Consider the following 23,720-nt stretch of genomic DNA (forward strand, 5'->3'; position numbering starts at 1 on the left):
AAATTTCTCACTCGGTGGCTCTGCTCCCTTCAATATTAATAAAAGCAGTTATGTCTGTAAAAATCCTGTCTACACAAAGGCATGGGAAGCAAGGGGGCAAATTCTTACATTTATAAAATGGTTGTGGAAGTTATTACCCTGCCCCAGACAATGAATATTTTGCAATAAAGCTTCATCAGCATAATTATAAGTGCTCTAAATTTATTGCATCATCCCCCCCCCCCAAAAAAAAAAAAAAAAAAAAAAATCCCACTTATTGCTCGCTACACTCCCCTACATAATTTAGTAAAAGTATGTTTACAATGTAGAAATTCTGTCTCCAAAATACACCGGAAGCGAGGGGGCAGACTTTACCTCTGCGGTGTATGTGTGTGTGTGTGGGGGGGGGGGGATATTGTTCCTGCCTCCTACCCATCAAAAGCCTAATCTCTTTACACATAAGGGTTGGGGACACTTTTACTTCTGCCCAACAAAAACTTACGACATTATTAAATGAATGAAGAGTGTGCACTGTAATATTCAGAATCGTAACAGAATCCAATGACCGGGGTAGTAATATCGTAACCGCGTTGTAACTTGAAAAGTGTTGTATGAGAAACAGGTATTAATATTATTGTTATCAATTTTATTTGTCAATATAACCATACAAAAGATTATCTAAAATACTTAGTGTCAACATCAACAAAAATCTAAATTTTCTATCTCGGGTCGAGTACGCTCCCTCGACTATATTATGGACCCTTTCTTCCAGATGCGCCAAATGAGGTGGCAGAGGATTCTCTCTACCAAGGGGTGGCTAAATTGCTTTTCCACTTTACAAGACACAACTTTGTAGTATATCGATTCGTTTTTAAATACAAACTCTCTACTACAAAACCCTCGAAAACGCGGGTGGGGGAGAGGGGAGCCATGTGTTCTGTACAAACAGAGGGAGCTCTTTCCCCGTTCCCCTCGCGAGAAAAATATATTCAAAAGGCATCATTGTTTGCAGTACAGCCTGGTGCTTAATTTAGAATACAGAGTTTCAGCAGTCCGAACTGTTTTTTTCTCACTAAATCGCTTATACGGCCCCTCATAAGCATTGTATATTGTTTACTGATTTTGTTTCTTTTGAAAGTGCCAAATAAATAACAATAATAATAATAATAATAATAATAATATATTATAGACGGATATACGGACGGGATATATTATAAACGGATATACAAACTGCATACCTGGACCTCACCTCAGGTGAATGAACAAAACTTATTTGCATTCATTAAGTGCCCTCTCCCAGGTTTTTAAATTATCGAACCGATGCTCATCTTCGTCATTCTGAAGGATGATTATCTGTGACATTTACTGACGCTTTTAACGACCACATGTGTCTCTTCATCATTATAACTTGAGATAATATTGTTTGAGGTCTGATCAATGTCATTCCTGTCATTAATGTTATAATGATTCCGATTTGAGTAGAAAGACGCCTGCACCCCTCAGGGCTCAAAGGGACCCTTAAAGTGGAAATTCAAAGAAAATCACAAATATGTCAGCTAATGTATCACTAGAAACTGGTAAGCTAACAGATGGCCATCCGGTCAACTACATATCGGGTGATTTATAAAAATACAAATACAACCACCTCCATATCATCTGGGATATACGAGAGATTCGCCAGAAAAAAACACGATATTTTAATGACGTCACATAATGGACCAATACTGCCCAAGCAGACGACATCCCATAAGGAATGAACATTATTGCAAAGCTATTATTTCTCAAATTATAATGAGTTATTGTATATAAATGTGATGGCATTTCAAACCATTCAAAAGGGATATGAAACCGATTCTGACTACTAAAATCTTTTGTTTGTAGATAAACAGGATAGGGGTTAATTAACAATCAAAGAAACCAGACTTTCAAATTGAAAAAAAAACCCGGGAATGATATTAAGGACGGCATTTGTTCCCTCTTGAAACGCCGAACATACCGCGGTGTGTGCAGCTGAATATACAATGGCGTCTTATTTCGTTTACAAGCGACAGATTCCTTTATTTTTTTATCGCTGCATTTGTCATCAAAATAAAAACATGCGCGGGGTTTAGAGTGAAGCAATAGATTATACATTTAGCCTGACGGTAGTGAAGTAAGAAAAAACTCAACAGAAGATGAAAAAACAGGCACTGAAAATCTGTGAGATGTCATGGGAAATCGTCTGCTTGTGCAAATCATGTCAATCCTGTAATCTTACACATTTCAGCAGCGTTCGGAGAGCTCTTCAGGTGCTATGCCGGGGCTGCATTTAAGCGTTTTGTAATTTATAATAATCATTACTTCGAATGTTTCTTGCATTGAATTTTGATAACCTTCAATGTCGAATCAAAGTTTCAACTTTGTAATAATGAAATTAGAGTTAGTTTTTTTTTTTAAATCAATGAATATCTACTTTAACAACAAGTACCCGATTGCGTTTGTACCCAATCCCTAAATGTTTTAACTTCATGCGTATCCTACTGGTTTTAAAACGGTGTTATTTTAATTTTCATTTCCCAGCATTATTTTGAACTATCTTGAAGTTGTTGTACTCTCCGTAAATGACATTATACAGCTCCAGCCTGCTCTTTTTCTGTAGGGATATTGATAGTGATTGTCCTCCCAGACAAGGATCGAGAGAGCCTCCCCTGTACCTATAAGGAAAATGCATAAAAATAGTGCGGTCATTGTTGCAATGTCACAAATGCTTTTTTTTTTTTTTTACCCCTTTGGTAATCCTCGCATGTAGTGACAAAATATTCCCTGCTGAATTAAATAGAGTGCTGAAACAGCTCCGCTGTTATAACTTAATTGAATTTGCTATTTTTTTAAAGTGGTCCTTGGTGCTATGTTGGAAACCCACTGCCTATCGAGGCTTTAATTAACAGCCTGAAAAAGAAATAAAGAAATGTCAGTACCCCGTTATGGTGTTTTATTAGTGCTATTACACTCTGTATCGTATTTTGCATCGTACACTGATAGTACATTGTCTTTTTTAAAGCATTGAAACTCTCGCATTAAATAATATGATTATATCCGGGGATTATTTACCCGGTGCAACCTATTGATAACATAATTGAATAGCAAAGCTTCCCTATTAAGTGGTGCCATTGTAATGAAATGACTTTGAAGGTTTTGTTTGATGTCTGCCTGACTTGCATACCTGGTTTCCTGACTTACCATCCAGGCATACAGTCATGAATTTGTATTGAAATGCTTTGTAGCTTTTGTTTGGTGTCTACCTGACTTGCATACCTGGTTTCCTGACTAAGCAACCAGGCCTGCAGTCAGGTAGCAGATTTCTCTACTTTGATTTTATGTGATGCAAATGTTTTGTACTCATGCTCTAATTAATATGTCTGAATTGACATGCAGGAAGCAGGGACGTGGGAGGGAAGTAATAAGGATAAAAGTAGGCCTCGTGTAGTCACGGTGACACGAATCAGATAGACTATACGGCCTGTAGAGACGTGATTTACCTGCAGGGAGTGGCAAGATTTTTACCAATAGATATTCTATTAGACCGTCTATGGAGATTGTACTACACGTACACGCACATGTTGTTGGGAGTTGTTCTAGTAACAACATTTTATAATGAGGCAATAATACAACGATGTACTACAAACATTCAAATGCTCGAAAATGCAAAATTTTAGCAATCTAAAATAAAAATTTCTCACTCGGTGGCTCTGCTCCCTTCAATATTAATAAAAGCAGTTATGTCTGTAAAAATCCTGTCTACACAAAGGCATGGGAAGCAAGGGGGCAAATTCTTACATTTATAAAATGGTTGTGGAAATTATTACCCTGAACCAGACAATGAATATTTTGCAATAAAGCTTCATCAGCATAATTATAAGTGCTCTAAATTTATTGCACCAGCCCCCCCCCCCCCCAAAAAAAAAAAAATTTAAAAAAAAAAAAAAAAATTAAAATTTAAAAAAAATTAAAAATTTAAAAAAAAAAAAATTTAAACCATTCCAAAGCCGAAAATTTCTCACTTATTGTTCGCTACACTCTCCTATATAATTTAGTAATTATGTTTACAATGTAGAAATTCTGACTCCAAAATACACCGGAAGCGAGGGGGCAGACTTTACCTCTGTGGTGTATGTGTGTGTGTGTGGGGGGGGGGGGTGGGGTTTTGTTCCTGCCTCCTACCCATCAAAAGCCTAAATACACATAAGGGTTTGGGACATTTTTACTTTTGCCCAACAAAAACTTACGACATTATTAAATGCTCCCCAAGGGAGTGGAGAGTGTGCACTGTTATATTCAGAATCGTAACAGAATCCAATGACCGGGGTAGTAATATCGTAACCGCGTTGTAACTGGAAAAGTGCTGTATGAGAATACGAAGGATTATCTAAATTACTTAGTGTCAACATCAACAAAAATCTAAATTTTCTATCTCGGGTCGAGTACGCTCCCTCGAATATTATGGACCCTTTCTTCCAGATGCGCCAAATGAGGTGGCAGAGGATTCTCTCTACCAAAGGGGGGGGGGGGCTAAATTGCTTTTTTCCCCTTTACAAGACACAACTTTGTAGTATATCGATTCGTTTTTGATAGTTCTGTTAAAAAAGCAACTTGCAATGATCTGAGTTTTTAAATACAAACTCTCTGCTACAAAACCCTCGAAACCGCGGGTGGGGGAGAGGGGAGCCATGTGTTCTGTACAAAAAGAGGGAGCTCTTTCCCCGTTCCCCTCGCGAGAAAAATATATTCAAAAGGCATTATTGTTTGCAGTACAGCCTGGTGCTTAATTTAGAATACAGAGTTTCAGCAGTCCGAACTGTTTATTTCTCACTCAATCGCTTATACGGCCCCTCATAAGCATTGTATATTGTTTACTAATTTTGTTTCTTTTGAAGTGCCAAATAAATAACAATAATAATAATAATAATAATAATAATAATATATTATAGACGGATATACGGACGGGATATATTATAAACGGATATACAGACTGCATACCTGGACCCCACCTCAGGTGAATGAACAAAACTTATTTGCATTCATTAAGTGCCCTCTCCCAGGTTTTTAAAATATCGAACCGATGCTCATCTTCGTCATTCTGAAAGATAATTATCTATGACATTTACTGACGCTTTGAACGACCACATACCTCTTCATCATTATAACTTGAGATAATATTGTTTGAGGTCTGATCAATGTCATTCCTGTCATTAATGTTATAATGATTCCGATTTGAGTAGAAAGACGCCTGCACCCCTCATTATAACTCGTCATTATTAGTTACTCCTCGCATTAAAGTGAGCATTTACCACATGAGATCTAGTCTAGTTCAAAGTTGGCCTCGAATACATCATTAATCCCTCTTTGTGTAGTTGTTGATGAAATTTAATACACTTTCCATGTTATCGGATCAAGATGAGATATTTTTCTTTACATCTTTATCGCATGATTTTAATCATTCTGGTTTGAGTAGAAAGACGCCTGCACCCATTATTATAACTTGTTATTGTTAGATACTCCTCGCATTTAAAGTTAGCATTTACCATATGAGATCTAGTCCAGTTAAAAATTGGTCTTTAATAGAGTCATCATTAGTCCCTCTTTTTGACATTTTGTTAATGAAATGTGATACACTTTCCATGTTTTCGGATCGAGATGAATTTTTTTGTCACATCTTTATTGAATGAACGTATTTAATGTTGTGAAGGGAAACCAAAGGAAAGTGTCGTCGAATCCCATTAAATCATGAAAACATCCACAAAACAAACAAACTACAACCCCATTACTTTGATTTACAAACGCTGTATCGTTTTAATCCAAGTTTAACATAGTGATTTTTTAAAGTTATGACTGTGAATTCAATATTTTATATCCAATCCAATTCAAAAGATATTTGATATAGCGCCTTTTCCTTGCAGTTACAAAGCGCTGCACACACACTCCACAATGTTTGGGCCACTTAAAACAAAAGTTAGACACATCTCAGAGATCAGTAAAGTATATGTAGGCTGGTAATAAGTAATTTCTAGCAGAATAGATGTGACTTGAGTAGTTTCTTGAACTGGTAAACAGATGAGGCCGTCTGCACAGCAGTAGGTAGTTGGTTCCACAGTTTTGCAGCAACGGATGGATTTCAAAAAAGATTTACAGGGAAAAGATTCTACCTGGAAATTATCCGGGTTGAATTTTTACCCCGTTCTCCAGCCTTATTCCAGGATGACCACCCCTTTACTCGTGTTTGCATATATAATATATAGTATAGGTTTGACGTACTTGGTCTAACCACATTCTGAAACTCGATTTTTCGATATGAGATTTCATAGTAATGCATACTACCCCAATTGACATAATTTTCTTTTAAATTCATGCCATCATGCCAAAACATGTATGGTTGAATTTATATACTTCCAAAATATTTAGATTATTACCTCTTTTCCCCAAACAAATCGTCGTGAATCTCCAAATATACATGGACATTGTAATGGGTGAGATAAGATTTAAAATTTTAAAAAAGGCATACAATGTCATTATGCTTAGAGAAATCAATTTTTGTTTTAATTTTCGAAAGCGTAGCATCTATGCCGATAGACTCGATGTTAGTATATTACCAATGATTTTACTATTAAAACACACTAATTAATCAGTTCAGCAGGCTTAATGGATTTGCCCACACTTGGATAGCCTCAAGAGATACACGCGAAGGCCATGACGAGATGAAACCCTACCGCCCCGGTCTAGCTTCCCCCCCCCCCCCCCTTTCTCTCTCTCCCTCTCTCTCTCTCTCGCTTTCTCTCACTTCTCATCTATTTCGAATCAAATTATTCTCCTTGATTCACTACTCCTATCCAAAACTGAGTAACCATGCTATTTTTCTATTATTCATATCTTCGGTAGAAAGTAAAATGTGCACAATTGTTTTTCCGGACAAAATAATGTATTGGTTACAAGATGGGACTTCCCAATTATCTATTTGTATATATATATGTATGTTAGGCTGTCAAAATTATGGATCATCAGATATAGCCATGAATGAATGAAACGCTCACTTCACCTGATGAGAATAAATCGAAAGCGCTTGTGAAGTTTAAACCATGCTTCTTATGTATCCCATGAAGCGTTGTTAATAAATATATTTTCTACTACTTTCACTCTGCATCTCATTGGACCTTGTTCCTTCTAGCATTTTCATTTATATAATGTTTCCTGTAGTTTTTCACGTGTATAGGGGATTATGAATGCCGACGGTCAGAGTTGGTTTAATTATAGGAAGAAAGAAAAAAAAAGATTATGCAGAATACTTTACTTTGTTTACAAGTTCATTGTAAGCACATTGTAGTCTAGGCAAGGCCCCATAGGAAAGGCCCGAACCTTGCTTTGTTATGATTATACACAATGTTTTTTGATGGAATGTTGTCAATTCGAGGGTGCTGATTCCTAATCCGATGAGTGCCAGACGCGAAACCTTGAGCATTTTTCGTAAGATGCGAAAATTCAAAATGGCCGCCAATTTATGAAAATATGTATTGTACAGTCATTTATCAGGTTTTTTTTTTTTTTTTTTGTCAATTCGAGGGCGCTAATTCCGAATCCGATGAGTGCCAAACGTGAAACCTTGAACATTTCTCACAAAATGCGAAAAATTCAAATGGCCGTCAAGATGGCCGCCAAATCATGAAAAAAACTTATTCTATGGCCATTTGATAGCTTATTTAATGATCTCTTGTCAATTCATTGGTGCTGATTCCAAAAACGATCAGTACCAGACGTATGACCTGAAGGATTTTTTTCCGAAAAAAACGAAAATCCAATATGGGCGCCAAATAAAACTGATTACACCTTAAAACCATTAATGTGCACCATTCAAGACCTCGGAGGGGTATTTTAAATTGTGAAATTACCACCCACACACAAGCTCACCCACACACACACACACCCTACCCTGACACACACCAACATCCACCCCACCACTCACACACACACAAACATCTACCACAAACATCAAATAAAGTACACTGCCACATTTTTATAATGCTTGACACAAACACAAATTTAAGACTTCTCATTCTAGTTGGAGCCAACCGACTTGTCACATGACTAGTGACATTTTGCTTCATTATTCACCATAGAAACAAGGAACTGGGAGCTAGTCCATGGTTAACTGGTTACCACATGTAATTGATATGTACAACAGGTAAGATGAAAGCTTTGTTTGAATGTGCAAGTACACAACATTTGTCATCAAGAGTTGAGGTCCCTATTTTCTTTTCTGAGGAAGCCATTGAAATATTGTGCTTTGGAACCCTTTCCCTTACATCATCATTGAATTAATTGTAAATATGTGGATTGAGATTATCATACTTTATTTGATTAATGGGGTGTATTGGATTCTCTTCACTTGTCTCTTTCTGGCTCTAATTTTTTCTTCTCTTTCTCTCTCTCTCCCATTCGGACTGAAAAAGAAGTGAATGTAATTATGTTTGTATAACTTGTATTTTTTTCTCTTTTTTATTTAAACTTTTGTTATCTTTTATATACATATATGTTTTTTATTGAATGGAATGAATAAATCTTGAAGAAAAAAAATCTTGAAATGAATTGCTGTCCTTCGTGTACTGTGTATATTGTCTGCCCCTAACCAGGTATGAGTATAGTCACAGAGAAATTGACTTAGACCTATTAAACATTGATTGTCCAGCCTAAAACAAATACAAAAATAATTAAAATAAATGTCAACAGGTATTATTACTATGACGATAATCATGATAATTTGTAATAGCACTATATTACTTTTCTTTCTTTTCTTTTTTTTTTAAATCAAGAAATAACAAAACAATGGTTTGAATGGGTCACATGAATGCCCGGAAAAGGAGAAGATAAAGTCAATTACAATAACCAGAAAGTCTTCTTTTCCATACTAAAAGAAAATTATACCCCTATAAGAATATTATCGTGCAAGACGGCCAGGGGAATGAGAATGCATGATATCTGACACACATTAGTATTACACCATTACATGACCGTATTATTTGTAGAAAGGGGAGTATTTGTAGAATGGAAAGAGAGAGAGAGAGAGAGATAGGGAGAGGGAGAGAGAGGAGTACATATATCATAATAAGAATATGAGGAGAGAAAAGGGGAGCAGCGATTTACAGGAAGAGAAGGAAAAAGAGAGTGGGCGGTTGGGAGATATCGCAAGTACCTTTCATTACTGGCAATGATCATGTCAGTTCACGGTCAATTAAATGAGCAAATCACTGTTATAGGTACTAAATCGATGATTGTTCCTGGCCATTAGTCAATTGACTGAAACAATACACTTTGAGAAATCGCTGGAATATTTCCATTAGGGGGTTTGTGACGATTTTTTTTTAGAACGATCACTTTATTTGCACCGTTTACGATAAAACCGAGAATTATTACATAATTCACTTGTTTAATATAGGAAGAATATTAACGGACGAAATATTTCATTTTGAGAATGAGAGAGAGAGAGAGAGAGAGAGAGAAAGAGAAAGAGAGAAGGGGGCATTCAAGCTCACCTCCCCCAGATATCTTATAAACCTGGAGAATTCAACCACAATTACTATTCTGGTACAGATCTTGCATAATTCCTTAGAATTTGAAAGTCCCTTAAAAGCGTGTGTATTCGCTAATACGTAATATGGCTGATTAGGCCTTACATGACAATAATGATAAACCGGTGCTTAATAAGCACTTTCCACCGATTCGATGGAAAGCGCTGTCTTTAAGCCAAGGGTGTCGATTTGTATCCTCAGTTGGGGAGGATGATAGGTGCCGAAATATTTTCGGCAATAGATCAAAGCAACCAAGAGGTAGAGGCGTGTGGCAGGTTGCACCCCCTCCCTTCCAAGTTATTAACTTTTTTCAAGTCACCCTCAATAAAGATAACATTTTAGAGAATATGGGACCCATGTGAGTCCCACGTGGGCGTGCTACCAGGGTTTTTATCCTCTCAAGCATATAGGCAGGATTTTATTTTAGGGTGGGGCGGTAGTGAGCACCTCCTAGGGGGTGGGTGCAGGGAGGGAAAGTTTCCCCTTTCCCGCGAAGCACTGACGTTTCATTAAATTATTAAAGAAAGAAGACGATTGGTTGTACCATTCTCGACTCTTAATCCTTGTCTGAATTCAGTTCCCCCCCCCCCCCCCCCCCTCCCGCGCGAAGCGCGGAAGCTTTGACATTTCATTAAATTATTAGGGAAAAAAAGACGATTCTTGTACCATTCTCGACTCTTAATCCTTGCTGAATTCAGTTCCCCCTTCCTGCACGAAGCACGGAAGCTTTGACGTTTCATTAAATTATTAAAGAAAGTAGATGATTCGTTGTACCATTATTGACTCTTAATCCTTGTCTGAATTCAGTTCCCCCCCCCCCCCCCGTTCCCACGCAAAGCGCGGAAGCTTTGACGTTTCATTAAATTATTAAAGAAAGAAGACGATTCGTTGTACCATTCTCGACTCTTAATTCTTGTCTGAATTCAGTTCCCCCCCCCCCCTCCCTCCGCGCGAAGCGCGGAAGCTTTGACATTTCATTAAATTATAAGTGAAAGAAGACGATTCTTGTACCATTCTCGACTCTTAATCCTTGCTGAATTCAGTTCCCCCCTTCCCGCGCGAAGCGCAGAAGCTTTGACATTTCATTAAATTATTAGAGAAAGAAGACGATTCTTGTACCATTCTCGACTCTTAATCCTTGCTGAATTCAGTTCCCCCTTCCCGCACGAAGCACGGAAGCTTTGACGTTTCATTAAATTATTAAAGAAAGTAGACGATTCGTTGTACCATTATCGACTCTTAATCCTTGTCTGAATTCAGTTCCCCCCCCCCTTTCCGCGCAAAGCGCGGAAGCTTTAACGTTTCATTAAATTATTACAGAAAGAAGACGATTCGTTGTACCATTCTCGACTCTTAATCCTTGTCTAAATTCAGTCCCCCTCCCCCCCCCCGTTCCCACGCAAAGCGCGGAAGCTTTGACGTTTCATTAAATTATTAAAGAAAGAAGACGATTCGTTGTAATATTCTCGACTCTTAATTATTGTCTGAATTCAGTTCCCCCCCTTCCCGCGCAAAGCGCGGAAGCTTTGAGGTTTCATTAAATTATTAGAAAGAAGACGATTCGTTGTACCATTCTCGACTCTTAATCCTTGTCTGAATTCAGTTTCCCCCCCCCCTTTCCGCGCAAAGCGCGGAAGCTTTAACGTTTCATTAAATTATTAGAGAAAGAAGACGATTCGTTGTACCATTCTCGACTCTTAATCCTTGCTGAATTCATTCCCCCCCCCCCCCCCTTCCCGCGCGAAGCGCGGAAGCTTTGACGTTTCATTAAATTATTAGAGAAAGAAGACGATTCGTTGTACCATTCTCGACTCTTAATCCTTGTCTGAATTCAGTTCCCCCTCTCCGCGCGAAGCGCGGAAGCTTTGACATTTCATTAAATTATTAGAGAAAGAAGACGATTCTTGTACTATTCTCGACTCTTAATCCTTGCTGAATTCAGTTCCCCCCTTCCCGCGCGAAGCGCTGAAGCTTCGACGTTTCATTAAATTATTAGAGAAAGAAGACGATTCGTTGTACCAATCTCGACTCTTAATCCTTGTCTGAATTCAGTCCCCCCCCCCTTCCCGCGCAAAGCGCGGAAGCTTTGACGTTTCATTAAATTATTAGAGAAAGAAGACGATTCGTTGTACCATTCTCGACTCTTAATCCTTGCTGAATTCAGTTTCCCCCCCCCCTCCTTCCCGCGCGAAGCGCGGAAGCTTGGACGTTTCATTAAATTATTAGAGAAAGAAGACGATTTTGCATAATTCCTTAGAATTTGAAAGTCACCTTAAAAGCGTGTGTATTCGCTAATACGTAATATGCCTGATTAGGCCTTACCTGACAATAATGATAAACCGGTGCTTAATAAGCGCTTTCCACCGATTCGTTGGAAAGCGCTGTCTTTAAGCCAAGGGTGTCGATTTGTATCCTCGGTTGGGAGAGGATGATAGGTGCCAAAATATTTTCGGCAATAGATCAAAGCAACCAAGAGGTAGAGGCGTGTGGCAGGTTGCACCCCTCCCTTCCAAGTTATTAACTTTTTCAAGTCACCCTCAATAAAGATAACATTTTAGAGAATATGGGACCCCCCATGTGAGTCCCACTTGGGCTTGCTACCAGGGTTTTTATCCTCTCAAGCATATAGGCAGGATTTTATTTTGGGTGGGGCGGTAGTGAGTACCTCCTAGGGGGTGGGTGCAGGGAGGGAAAGTTTCCCCCTTCCCGTACCATTCTCGACTCTTAATCCTTGTCTGAATTCAGTTCCCCCCCCCCCCCTTTCCGCGCAAAGCGGGGAAGCTTTAACGTTTCATTAAATTATTAGAGAAAGAAGACGATTCGTTATACCATTCTCGACTCTTAATCCTTGCTGAATTCAGTTTCTCCCCCCCCCCCCCCCCCTTCCCGCGCGAAGCGCGGAAGCTTTGACGTTTTAATAAATTATTAGAGAAAGAAGACGATTCGTTGTACCATTCTCGACTCTTAATCCTTGCTGAATTCAGTTTCTCCCCCCCCCCCTTCCCGCGCGAAGCGCGGAAGCTTTGACGTTTTATTAAATTATTAGAGAAAAAAGACGATTCGTTGTACCATTCTCGACTCTTAATCCTTGCTGAATTCAGTCCCCCCCCCCCCCTTCCCGCGCGAAGCGCGGAAGCTTCGACGTTTCATTAAATTATTAGAGAAAGAAGACGATTCGTTGTACCGTTCTCGACTCTTAATCCTTTTTCTTCCTACGTCATCTTCCTATCCTCTTTCTCTCTCTCTCTCTTTTTTTTTTGGGGGGGGGGGGGCGACCGCCCCCTCCACCCCCTGGCTACGGGCCTGTATCCTCTCTGTCTCTCATTATCTCTCTCTCCCACTCTCTTCTGCTTTTTTGCACTTTTGCGCTTAACATTTACTTAGCTCGTTGCTTTTTAACGCTGCGGCTTTGCATTTGGCGCACTGCATTTCTATGATGCTGTTGATTGAATAAATTGAATAAATTCATCAATTCCTGATGAAGCCGTATGAGCGAGAATTAAATTTATACTTCCCTCATATACGGTCGTCTCATTTACTTCGTTTTCTATTTATATATGTATGTATTATGAAAATGAGATAGCAAAATGTGTATATTGATGGTCATCTTGCGAGTAATAACCATTAACTACTTTCATCGGGCTCTCATCATTAATTTTTCTCTTTTTTTTTTTGTTTTGATGGTGAATTATTGGGGGGGGGGGGATGATTGTACAGGCCATCCCCCCCCCCACCTGAAATATTGGGGGGATATATCCCCCCCCCCCCATTCCCCCCCCCCCCCGGGATCGACACCCATGCTTGAAGCCCTATATAACAAACATAATCAATGACAAAAAATTATACATTAAACAAAAAATTACAAATAAACCTACAATTTACAATACACATGCTTGATTTTGAGTTTTGGGAAGGGTCAGGAAATTATCAAATTTATCTTTCAACCTATTTTTAATTACACAAAGATTAATCAATATTGTTTTTTTTGGGTAAAATTATGATTTACTGCTGTGTTTTCTCTCAACAAAAAACCCATATGAGGGGGGTAATGTTGGTGGGCCACCATGAAAACATACTACGTGGCTAAAAACTGGATTTGTGCAGTTTTAGGTTGAATTGTTTTGAAAGTGTAATTTTACATATTTTTATCTTATAATACTTCAATCTAATTTCTCAATTACCGTAGATTAATTGATCTTTCTGACCCTTTCCAGGACTCAACCCTTCCTTCGAGTAACCCCAAAAGAGCAATTTTGTTCCCTTGATAATGGAGATTTCGTCCCTGGAAATAACGCAATATCGTTTTTTAGAGGGGCACTTTGCTAGAATTGAAAAATTGCTTTTCGACCATGACGGGGCACTTTATATAACTGCATTGGGCAATTTCGACTCTAGAAGGACACTCGATCTTGCCCTTTAAAAAGGTTTTCTCTTTACCCTGACGGGGAAACTTTTTTTTTTTTTTTTTTTGAAGCATAGTTTTATTGTATTCATTCAGTACAAAATATATAACAAACAAACATACAGCTTCATTGATTTACATAATATCAAAATATAAAAAAACTGTACATCTCTCAAAAATTACATAAGATAGTTTAATACACAGTACATGATGTTTTCAAATTAATTATACTGAACGAATATTATAAATCAAAGAGTTACCTACAGACAGACAGACACACCACACACGCTCACATACTCAGACACATATACGAACTTACATATCCCCTCCCCCCCCCCCCTTCATTCCAAAGCTCAACAAATCCCCCCTCTCTTCCCGAGCATTCACATCTACATATTTGTTGGAAATCCTGTCTCTTCCTTTTCCTTAAGACCAAATTATATATTTTAAAAAAAATGTCTGATTCTGAGAAAGAAGTATTTTCATTGAACTGACGCGATATTGGCTCGATAATGGCTCATGACCATGACGGGGCACTTTCCTCTCTATAGAAGAGCACTTCATGCCACTTTAAAATGATAATGTTTTCTCAGACGAGCCACCGAATAGGGCAAATATGGTCATAAAAGGGCGCCTTTGTCCTTCTCTGTAACTAAGTAGAAAAGTATCTGCTCTAGAAATCGTTTCCTTGAGCGAAAACGTGCATGTTTCTCTGATGGAAGACTTGAGGTAACCAAATTCATTCATAATATTGTCAATGTTCACACTGTAAAATGAATCGTAAACAAATTGCCACAGTGGAAAAAACACACGCTAAATAGCCACGTGCTGGTTGACAGGCATGGAAATTTATTTGAATAATGGTACTTTGCCCCTCGAATTGGACAATTTTGCCTTCTTGAAGAAATTATAATTCCGCTCCTGACTGGCCACTTTTAGTAACGGAATGTGGCAATTTTGGCTCTAGAAGGGCACTTTTTACCCCCCTGAAAATTCAAGATTTCGCCCCAGAAGTAGGATTATAGAAAAGCACTGTCGACCCTTGAGTGTAAAAGTGTATGTTGCCAAGATAAAGCTTTCAATTTCCCCGGTAGCTGTCAATAAACTATTTCAATTTCATCTGCGCTGGTTGAAATTAAATATGAAACTTTACAAAATTGACGCAGTGGAAAACAAAGTAATGATATTTCGTTATGCTTCTTTCAGCTACCACGACCACTGGAAGAGAAGAAAAAAAAAAAAAAAAAAAAAAAAAAAAAAAAAAAAAAAAAAAAAAAAAAAAAAATCGTTTTTCCTTGTGCCCCAACGAAAATGAAAGCCCCCCAATGTCGCTTTGCTCCCATCAAAATACAAACACCCACCCCCTTTAAAAATTATACGTACGCCACTGATTATGAAATATATATTAATGTGAACAGAATAAGTTAATCACCAACAGCAATGTGAATAAATGTGTCTTAAGACAAGTTTTGAATTGGTTGACAGTGTGACAGTTTTTGACATGTAAAGGTAGTTTGTTCCAAAGTTCAGCTGAAGCTTTGCAAAAAGAGTGATGACCATAATACAGAGTTGACACCGAAGCCAGCGGCGGCGGAGCGACTTCCAAAGTAGGGGAGGGGAGGCAACAAAATAGGGCACTTTCTGAAAAAGGGCACCTAAAAAGGAAAATCTCAAAGCGAAAATATACAACTTTGTAGAAATTGGTTTAAAAAAAACCTACATTGTGATTACATTATCTGGGATGCTTTCAATATTTGTTTCTCTTTATACCCCACACCCTATCCCATATCTCTTGGATTTTTTGAGAGATGTAACATTTCCACCACATGGATGACGATTTTCCGCTAAATGTCTCAGTATGTCCATACCTTTATTATTCTTGACTTGTTAATAAACCATGCACGCGTGCTTTTATCATGATTATCATTGTTACCTCCAGTTATTCCCCATTTAACTCTACTTCAATTTCTAAAAACCAATAACATGCAGAGAGCTGATTGTAATTATATCAAATTTCATCGACTGAGTGAATAGCAGCTCTCCTCATTATTTACTCCAGGCCGTTGGACGACCGACATGCATCGTTAATCATCACACCTCAGGGGTCGAATATGCAGTAATCATGAAAAATATATTTAATAAATTGAATTCCGCTTCAATCGACATAATCCATATCCTATTACGAAGTGAATAAGAGCAAAAGTGTATCATCCTGGCTTTATGCTGGTATATACATGTATATGTATTGAAGAATTTGTTTTAAAGAACGCTAGTTTTGAATGAATTTGTCGTTAATTGACAAAGGCTTAAAGCCGAAAATTGTATATTTTGTATCTCCTATCGTTGTTTCGTTTTTTCTTCACTTATGAAATATATATATATATATGTTGCACCCTAACAAAATAATAAGGAAAAGTGGAGATAACATTTTAATTTGAACTCATAAGTTCGCGTTCGATGTTAACGTTTTAATCAACACGTTACTCAAGTCGATGGGCGACTACTGCGTTGGTCGTCATCAACGTTCTCCCGATCAGCTTTGGAGAGAACTATTCATTTCTTTGTTGGGGTAAGCATTGTCCTCTCATGTTCACACCCGCCCCTCATGAATATTCTTCAGCTCCTCCTTCTGGAGTACCAAGAGGTGGATGACTGCACGTCGCTGAACATCATCGATTGATAGTCAATCTTTGGAAAGTCCCATGTACTCCAATTTGAAAATCTGCTTTGATACCTAGGTGGGGGTGATGCTGAACTTAATTCTTGTTACCTGTAATGGAAAAGATGATATATTCCGTTCCGTACGACATAATTATGTCACCGAATACGTGCTCCTTACTAGTGAAAAATATTAGCTCTCATAAAGGATCGCCTTCAATCAGTATATTCGCCATGGAACAGTCTTGTTAGCAAAGGGATATTGTTATGAAGCAATTGGAAATGCTTTGACATTATTACTTCTGTGAATCATAACGATGTTTCAGTTTCATCAGCTATCTATGATCAAAATACAGATAGAGAGTTGAATTTATTCTTTAAAATCGGTAAGGAAATTGGATTGGATTGGATTTCTGCGTGCAACTGCTAAAAATGAGAAATTTCTTAAAATTCGTTGAATTAAAAAAAAGGATTCTTCCAATGCATTGTGAGATATTATGCTTAATTGTAATTTTATCAGTCATTCGTGGCTTATGATCCAGAAATAAACAATTATCAAACATAATTCATCTGAGTATTTACAGTATTTCTAACAACTTGATAGCAATGCATTGAAAATCTTTTTTTTTTTATTTGTTACCCCTTCGACCCCCCCCCCCCCTCCCCGCATACTAGAGTAATACTCATTTCACTAATGCTTTATCAAATTGAACTTAAGACATTATTGCAAGGAAAATAAACATGCTTTAAAATGATACAAAATGCAAAGATTTAAAAAAAATGCTGTAACAAGAACATCTGTAATTGTCTTGCATAAAAATGATATCACTACAATTAATGAAACAAGTAAAGACAACATAGCTTGTACCACTTATGTTTATTTTGTGCAAAAACTTTCGCCATTTCAGCCTTCCATATGGGCTTTGTAGGTTTCAAGTGCCATCACATTTTCCTCTCTTAACAACAAGTACAACAGGTAAATGTATAACAACAATGCATTTATACCGCAGTCACACCGACGTAACCGACACCAGACCATCTACAGACCGACTACAAACCGAACAAAAATTACGTTACTCCGAATGGCCCCGAATAGGTCTGTTTGTAGTCGGTATTGCGATGTGACTGAGGACTTAGGCTTAGGGATGTAAGTTAAAACCAGTGGCATAGCCCCCCTCCCCCCCCCCCGCCCCTCTTCCTGGTCAAACTTTGCTTGATACGTCATGGCTGAGAGTGGGAGAAATATTTTCTTTCGTTTATCAGATTTTTGAGCTAGATATTCATTCCTCTGAAAATGTGATAAGCCCACTTTTTTGCTTTTATGAAGTCACTCCTTGTGGATCCGCCAATTTATAATGTAGGAAATGTCAGAGTATCATATACATTTTAGGAATGCCCTCGGAAATAATTGGATTGCAAACATAAATAAACTATAAGAATATTTTTTTTTTTGGTGAAAAATATAAGTTTGGTAGAGCGATGAAAATAATGAGACTTTTTCCATGATTACCTAATACCTTGTGATAAAAAAAACCTCCCAGTTGTTGTACTGGGTGGAATTATGTGAACATCGTTTCACAAACAACGGTTATACACACAATATTAATTCTACAAAACCTGAATTCAAGTCCTGACCATTCGTATCCCGACCATACTGTCAGGCGCATGTACACATGGCTAAATACTTTGCCACACTGAATTAACGTTAATCAATTTTGTTCTAGCTTTGTCCAGACTTAAGTTAATACTTTTCTTCTAAGATTAGATTATTTTGAGAGATTTATATTTTAAAAGTAAAAGTTAGAACGCCTATAAGAAATAGGTAGTTAATTGTAATAACCTGCTTGTTTTTTTTTTTAATTTAAATTTGTTGAAGATCATAAAAGAAAAGTTGATGAAAATGATATGATCTGATTGCCATGGTAACCTTTTAAATTTAATTCTGTAAAATGTTCAAATTCACGGACGGACAAGATTTTAACAATATTAACCGACTGAATGCTCACCAACGAACGATACAAGATAAGAACGGTTACAGACATGTACGTACTGCAAATATTGCAAAGATAGATGAGTGCTACAGTGTAAGTAGGGAGCATGCATGTTTGTCGCACGATTTAGTTTTAAGCCGTTAATGGCGTCATGCAAATTGAATCAATTTGCAATACAAAGAAACTGCTACGAATGTAAATAGCGTCTATAATCAATGTATATTCGTTTCTGGGGCGTGGATTCCATATCCAGAGGCATTGGCGTACGCAGGATTTTTTCAAGGGGAGGGGGGGGGGGGGGAGTTAACATTTTGAAATCGGGCCGGGGGGGGGGGGGGTCTCGAAATTTGAAAAATTTACATTTTTCTTCGTTGGGGGGGGGGGGGGGGTAAGGTCACCTGTTTTAGGTCAGCTATTGGCATAATTGTTATTATTATTATTTTTATTTTTTATTTTTTAATAACAAAAACAAAAAATAAAAAACAAAAACAAAGGGGGGGGGGGTGGGGGTTTTCCTCAAAAATGCACACATAAAAATTACCAAATTACCAGGGGGGTGGTTAACCCCCCTCCCCCTTCCCTGCGTACGCGCCTGTCCAGAGGCATACGACCTATATATGATCCTGTTTAGCTTAAAAAAACTCGGAGCCCCAGCCCGAATCGCCAATTATTATTATTACTTTATATACAGTGCGACCCAGAAAAAACGAAACCGAGAATTATCCATGTTTTATCATTACTTAATCACAATTATAATGAATAAAGTCATTTGGCGCGTGGTATCTGAATTTCGAAGAATAATTCACATTTCTAGAAAGTTCATTTTCTGGTCTTTCATATGACACCTGAATCAGGAAAAATGAGCAAGGAATAACAAAGTTCTGTTTTTTTAATTTCCATGATTTGATTAAATGAATTCGTTTTCACTGGCTGCCTGCCGTAGCAACAAGCAGAATTGACAAAAGACTTAACTACGTTTCGTTGACGATCAGACATAGACGAAAGACTTCATGCATGGCTGATTTTCAATGAAACGGAGTTAAGTCTTTTGTCAATTCTGCTTGTTGCTACGGCAGGCAGCCAGTGAAAATGAACTTTTAAAATCAAATTATGGAAATGCAAGCATCACTTTAAACAAACATAACTTTGTTATTCCTTGCTCATTTTTCCTGATTGAGGTGTCATATTATGAAAGGGCAAAAAATAAACTTTCTAGGAATGTGAATTTTTCTTCGAAATTGAAATACCGCCTGCCAAATGACTTTTTGGTTTCCTGCTTTCAAATTGCTTCTAATCACTCATGCGCGAAATATGCATCATATGAGTTGCATCAAATGAAAAAGGAGGATCTAAGCTTTACAAATATGTGTCATTTATTAATTATAATTGTGATTAAGTTATGATAAAACATCGATAATTCTCGGTTTCGTTTTTTTCTGGGTCACACTGTATATATATATATATATATATATATATATATATAATGTAAAAATAAATGGTTCTGCGTCGGTGCATAAAATTGCATCAAATGATTGCATAAAATTGCATAAAATTGCATCAAATACCTTGTGTCCTATATATATATATATAAATATATATATATATAAATATAGATATAGGAGTTGGAAGGTTACACTTTATTGGTACGAGTTATACAGACTGTTTCGCCAGAAGGTTCATCAGTAACTAAATACATAATACAATCATGGCGAAGTTAAAAACACTCATGTGCAGTCAGGCAAGAATACAAAAGAGACACAAATAATACCCAAGTAAGGGCGAACGCAATAATACAATAGTGGAATTAAGTGGTTTAAGGGTAAGGGGAAAGGTCATGGTGGTACGGGGGGGAGGGGTTTAACCATATTCAGAGAGTAGAAACTTTCTCTTATGTCTCCACATGTAAACATAAGAGAAAGTTTCTACTCTCTGAATATGGTTAAACCCCTCCCCCCCCCCCCGTACCACCATGACCTTTCCCCTTACCCTTAAACCACTTAATTCCACTATTGTATTATTGCGGTCGCCCTTACTTGGGTATTATTTGTGTCTCTTTTGTATTCTTGCCTGACTGCACATGAGTGTTTTTAACTTCGCCATGATTGTATTATGTATTTAGTTACTGATGAACCTTCTGGCGAAACAGTCTGTATAACTCGTACCAATAAAGTGTAACCTTCCAACTCCTATATCTACATTTGCTCCTACAGTTGAGCACTGTCAGAAATTGCAGTTTCACTAAACTTGCTTATATATATATATATTTTTTTTTTTTGGGGGGGGGGGGGGGGGGGGGGGGGGTGACATTCCCATTCAAATTTCTGTCAATAATTACCAATTAATTTTCCACTCCATATAATCATCGGCAAATTAAACATATGCCTATCGATAATTCGCTTACCTTGCTGGTAAATTTAAAGATATGACAATTTGGGGAGGCGTATTTGACATTTTGATCCTAACACTTCCCCCCATTCAAAATGGACCATGAACATGCATTCATGATGGCCCTACTTTTTAATGAGAAAGTCCACCCTAATCACTATCTGGTATTGATAACAGCAGAAAATGAGAAAAAACAAATTGGTGCAAGTTTAGATCAAAAGTTGTCATCAGTGAAACACAAATTGGTAACACTGTGACGAATCTTGCGAGGTCCTCTCAGATTTTCTTTGCATAGAAATGTCATAAATTGTCATTTTCCTGGTTGGGGGGAAATGACGGAAAAGGTTTGTTTCATACTGGGGTTGTATAGAAACGTATTTGCAATCATCATATTTAGGGTGCATGTATGATTGTACATTCTGTTTCTGAATTTATTTTAGTACAGGGCGAATGGGAGGGAACCTCACAAGATAAGTCGAAGAGTTGTCATTTTGTGTTTGTTTGATCGCAACATCAAACATTCATAAATGTCTTATTTTCAATCGGATTTAGCTCAAACTAACCTTAAAACCAACTTAATAGCAGGTTGGTCTTTTCCTTTAAATTGTAATTACAGTCGATTGTGTGATGTGGGGAGGCAGATCTTCCTCATAACGAAGAAAAACAGTTAAACTATCTCGAATAATTTATATATCAAACAAGTGCTTATATAGAAATGACCAGTTGCGTAGACATGATTAGTGAATACATAGTTGTATTCATTAAATCCCCCGTACGAAGAGATGTCTTCACGAACGGAATTAACCACCCCTTCATTCATCTCATAATAAGTAAATTTATTTATTCTTGTCACGAAATTGCCATTTATAGATCCACTACGTAACTTAATTTCATTTCATCGTTAGCTGATGGGTGAAAATTGATAAGTTTTGCAAACATTTCATTTCATGAAATACAACTCTATCGTAATGCCAACGAATTTTAACCGGTTGAACATGCATGGTGCTACCAAAGCATTTTATTTTACAATTAGTTTGTTAGCACTTGAAGTAAAATATGTGTCAATCTGATGGCGGTTATGTACCGAAAATGGAAATGATGGCCACGAGTGTCACTGATAGGACTTAAAACACAATTGATAACTTAATTCTAATAAATCGTGCAATCATCATCCATTATAACAAATATTTTTGTGATTATACATCAGTAGAGATTTCGTATAAATGATGACAATACCGTTAATGGACGAAAATCAAGCGGTGTCAATGCCTTCAAAGTAATTTATAGTACATGATTGTATACCACTGAATACTATACGTAATTGACATTAGTAAAGTGTGCAGACATAATGTCACAGAGTTCCTCTCATGAAACGACAGGTCCAACTCTCACGATGGGTCGACGACAGCGTTGTTGACATCCACCAAAGTTAATCATGTACCTCCTCAAGGTCGGGTTAGTAAGGCCATAGAGGATGGGATTGAGTGCAGAGTTACCCCACAGTAGACCATTGACAACCTCCCATGTAGTCTCTGAGAAGCATTCATCATCACCACACATCGCCTGTAGGATGCTGACGATCTCGAATGGCAGCCAGCAGACAAGGAACGTTCCCACCAGGATGGACAGGGTCAAAGCTGCTTTCTTGTGACGGGTGAATACACGCTTATGTTGCTGATATGTCGTCACGCGTTGCTTTCCGGGATTAGGCACATTCTGAACTTGGGAGGTTGAAGGATTGTTCACACCAGGGATGAGAAAGGAACGCAATGATCGATTCTTGCGGCTGGACATGACTGCTAGCACAGGTTCTGCCCATCGATCCGTGTTCACATTCGAGACAGAAGGAAGATCAGAAGGATCTGCTTCATGTGACATACTACGCACCTCAAGGTGCGTCTGACTCTCATTACCATTGCGTGGCTCCGTTGAAGGCAAACCGAGATTGGTCTTGAACCTTCGGAGATTCTTTGATCGTTGATGAATTTGATAATACACTGATACATTCAGCCACACGATGATCGGCAATGGAATCCCAAATTCGAAGATCAGAGTACCGATTGTGAAAGGCAAAAGATACACAATTTCCAGTTCGCATTCGTCTTGGAAATCGACAAGGTCTGCACCGCTCATCGCGAATGCGGCACAGAAATAGATAGCGATGCTACATGACCAAGACACCAAGATGATGATGGTAACTCTCTTACGAGTCCAAACAGTACGATACCGTGTTTTCTGAGACATCAGTAAAAACCGATCGAGACTTATCAGCATGATTATCACTGTGGACATGTAGGTTGCAGAGTAATCCAAAGTTGACCACAACCTGCAAACGACCTCACCAAACATCCAGGAGTCTTCGGCTACCCAATGCAGGTTGATGGTCAATACCAAGGTACCTATCAGAAAGTCCGATATTGACAGACTGAAGATGAGTGTATTGGTAGGGATGGCACGTACCTGAGAATGGCGGCAGTAAGCTAAGATCACCAACAAGTTGCCAATGATAGTGACGATAATAACCAGGCTATAGCCCAAGATTAATGGTACTCGTCTAAGCCCTCCTTCGGATTCAGAATCATCCTGTTGGATAGTAGTTTGATCATAGTTCACATCAAATGATTGGTTTATTTTGCTGACTATATCTATACTTTCCGTTGAGATCCCGGCCATGCTCTCATTTATGATCATTATACTGCTTGTGGCATTCAT

At 38.0% G+C, this 23,720-nt stretch overlaps 1 protein-coding gene across 1 annotated transcript; it reads right to left on the bottom strand.

The window, feature by feature from the left end:
- Positions 1 to 22,373: 22,373 nt before the first annotated feature.
- LOC115929618 (muscarinic acetylcholine receptor M5-like) lies at positions 22,374 to 23,720 on the bottom strand. Its single transcript, XM_030999178.1, has one exon. The coding sequence runs from the start codon at positions 23,718 to 23,720 to the stop codon at positions 22,374 to 22,376; it is 1,347 nt and encodes a 448-aa protein (XP_030855038.1).

This window comes from Strongylocentrotus purpuratus, unplaced genomic scaffold (assembly GCF_000002235.5).
Source record: "Strongylocentrotus purpuratus isolate Spur 01 unplaced genomic scaffold, Spur_5.0 spur5_scaffold_5, whole genome shotgun sequence".
NCBI lineage: Eukaryota > Metazoa > Echinodermata > Echinoidea > Camarodonta > Strongylocentrotidae > Strongylocentrotus > Strongylocentrotus purpuratus.